This window comes from Etheostoma cragini, chromosome 19 (assembly GCF_013103735.1).
Source record: "Etheostoma cragini isolate CJK2018 chromosome 19, CSU_Ecrag_1.0, whole genome shotgun sequence".
Taxonomy (NCBI): Eukaryota; Metazoa; Chordata; class Actinopteri; order Perciformes; family Percidae; genus Etheostoma; species Etheostoma cragini.
The window spans coordinates 1,111,004-1,114,304 of NC_048425.1; the positions used below are offsets into that span (position 1 = coordinate 1,111,004).

The following is a 3,301-nucleotide window of genomic DNA, read 5'->3' on the forward strand; positions in this document are numbered from 1 at the left end:
TGTAGTTCAGGACTGTGTGTAAACTAACCAAGTGTGGACACAGAGTGTAAATTGTAATTTCCCCATTGGGGATCAATAGACAGATTAAACAAAAATGTAATTAAAAATTATTACACGTTTGATCATCTCCTTTAGCGTCATATAACACGCTCTTGGTCGACATGCATTGCTGGCTGCCACAGTGTCTTCTTTGACGCTATCACTGGGGTGGGGGCATTGAAACTTCTCCTAACCACTCAGGAACTCAAGTAAAGCATGCCAAGTTTCCTCATGAATCACTTCCATAACAGACTTCCATAACAGATAGGTGAAAAGGGTTATTGCTAAATCTCCTTTCCTAAATGACTCTACTGTAGTGTGAGGACCAACTTCATTGTGTGTACTCAGATAATCAAACCTTCCTTTCTTCCTGGGGAGAAGTTCATTGTTGATTCATTTAAAATATATGAAACGTCACGGCATCATAAATCACTACCTATCAGTGTTAAAGTAAAATCCCTGCTGCACACTAATTTTATCCCATGTCTCTAATGCTGGCTGACGCAGTGATTGCAGAACAATTAACTGTTATAGTAAGGTGACTTAAGTTATTTGGGTTGTATAGATTTATTTTCTTATTTTATCTTTTTTAGTAGGGCTGGAACAAATGAATTAATTTGACTATAGTCAATCAATCTGTTGATTGTTTTATGGATTAATTGATTAGTTGTTTGTTCTCAAAAATGTCAGAATGTTGTGAAAAATATGGATCAGTGCTTCCCAAAAAGTCAGAGACGCCGTCCTCAAACATCTCGTTTTGTCCACGACTCAAAGATATTCAGTTTACTGTCACATAGGAGAGAAGAGACTAAAAGATATTCACATTTAACAAGCTGACATCAGGGAAGTTACACTTTTTTATGAAAAATAACTCGAACCAATTAATCTGTGGGTCTGTTGGTTAGACAGAAAGAGAGCTAGCCACTGTAGGTGCTAACATCATGTCAGTCTGCTCCTTCAGTCTACATATAGGAGACCAGGACCTGCTGACTGTTACAGCTCTGCATCCTGTACTTATAGTACTACATGTACTACATGTACTACATGTACTACATGCCAGCCATAGACAGGAAAAGGGAGAGAGAGAGGTTAGTCATGCAGCAAATGGCTGCAAGTCAGACTCGAACCCTGAGCCCCTGCATGTGGGCTCCCGTTCTACCAAGTGAGCTACCCAGGCGCCCATGATTTATGAATTATTTTGACTGAACAGTTGAGATCAACAGGAACAAACTGGTATGTGTCAAAGTTTAGTCAGGATGCTGTTTTAAAAGCATTTTGATTTTTATAATGGCAGTAAATGATCGCACCAATCTTCCCCGTTCAAATGGACCCGGCCTGTTAATAAAGCACAAAGTACAATTTATCATCCAATTCTATTTTACAACTGCATTACAACTCATTACAACTACATTCTACATTTATCTTTGGAATTTATGGTGATTAAACCTAATTTACATGAAATTACACCTAATTTTGGAGTAAAATCTTTTATAGTGGAACCGGTGCGGTATACTATTTAAAAGGTGTTTGCATTTTTATTTTCTACTCAACCATTTCTATCAATTAAGGATGGCATGACAACAGAAACTCCTCATGTGCATAAAAATAACCTTTTTTTAAGATTTTGCTGAACCATAATCTTTTAATTTTATTACAAAAATCATTTATAAATCATTTAATTAATTAAGAATTGCAAACTGAATATCCATTTAGATTTTGGACTTTTAATCTGACAAAAAAAGACATTTGACGATATCACCTTAAGCTCTGGGAACTAATAACTTATCAATTTATTACAAAAACAATCAGAAGGTTGAACGATGAAGACATTATTGGTTAGATGAAGCCATAGCCAATAAAACCAGAGGAACTTACCTTCAGATGAGAGCTTCGTAAAATCTGCCACAACAGAATCCAAGATAGTATTGAACTGAAACTGTGTGCAGGAGGTCTGAGTTTTATTTCAGTCTGGGTGTGGCTCCAGCCGTATTTATTTTTCATCTCACATATTTTGCGGGAGATTACACATTAAGCAAATCCTGTTTACAAATGAACACTTTCTCGGACCTTCCCACGTCCATCAAAAACAACCAGAGTCTCAACTTTCAGATCAGTGTGACCACACTGTTCTTCTTGTCCTGTCTCTGAGTTCGTCATCATGTTGAAGAGGGTTTCAGACGTTGGTGGAATGACTCATGAGTGAATGAAGTACATTTATTCAAACATTGTAATTGAAAGGTTATTTACTTGAGTATTTCCATGTTCTGCTACTTGTGTTCCTCTACATCTCAGAGGTAAATGTTGTACATTTTACTCCGCTACATTTGTCTGCCATGACGCAGTGGCCGTGGGTTCAACTCCCACCCGCTCTGTCCCCTTTCATGTCTTCATCTGTTGTGTGGAAATAATGCATAAAATGCCAAAAAAACAACAAAACCTGCTTTCTATCTGACCTCCAGCAGGTGGCGACTCCTTAAACCTGCTTTCTATCCAAGAGTATATGGCTGCAGCCTGGAGCGTCCCATGCCGTTAAAGGCAATCATATAAATTAATTAAAAAAATAATTAATTAATAAAATGTGTTTGTTTTTAACTAAACATGTCTATAAGATAAATGCAGACTATCATACTGATGAATAAAAACACTTAAAATATATGTTCGTCTATAAAATAAATGCAGATTAGCAAGCATGCAGATTGGCAAACTAAAAAAATCCTTCTGCCATCCCCGAGTTTCTACTTTTCAAAATAAAGGCTCGCATTTGGAATAAAATACTATCTCTCTTACTTTTCAAAGTAAAAGCTCACGTCAACTATCATGCTAATGAATAAAGTATTTGGTGGGTTTTTAAATATTTAAAAATATATGTCCGTCTCTAAAATAAATGCAGATGATAGGAAAACTAAAAAATCTTTCTATAGCTGCAACTTTGATGAAGTTGCAGCTATAGAAAGAATTTTTCTCCCGACAGAGGTCAAGCATTTGGTTTTGTTTTAAAAACAATGTCCCCCTTTCATACAATACAACACAAAATACAATAGAACCGCTGGCGGGAGTGGAAGAAAAATTAAATCGCATCCTGGCCCAAGACCGCGGCAGCAGAGGTACGCAGTCGAATGCAGGACGGGTCCCAGAGACCCGAAGGCCGAGGCCGAGGTAGTAGAAAAATAGAACCTCATTCTGCCCCGGGTCCCAGAGACCCGACAGCATTCTGCCCGGGTCCCAGAGACCCGACAGCATTCTGCCCGGGTCCCAGAGACCC

General features: G+C 37.9%; 1 protein-coding gene across 1 annotated transcript in view; it reads right to left on the bottom strand.

Moving 5' to 3' along the window:
• LOC117935176 (mucin-5AC-like) overlaps nt 1-2,047 on the bottom strand; it is a gene marked incomplete at its 3' end in the record, with an annotated part of 5,792 nt that extends 3,745 nt beyond the window's left edge. The window contains exon 1 of the mRNA XM_034857315.1: nt 1,915-2,047. Coding sequence (XP_034713206.1) covers nt 1,915-2,040 — 126 coding nt within the window. The remainder of the gene's footprint in view (nt 1-1,914) is intronic.
• Between the last annotated feature and the right edge of the window lie 1,254 nt (nt 2,048-3,301).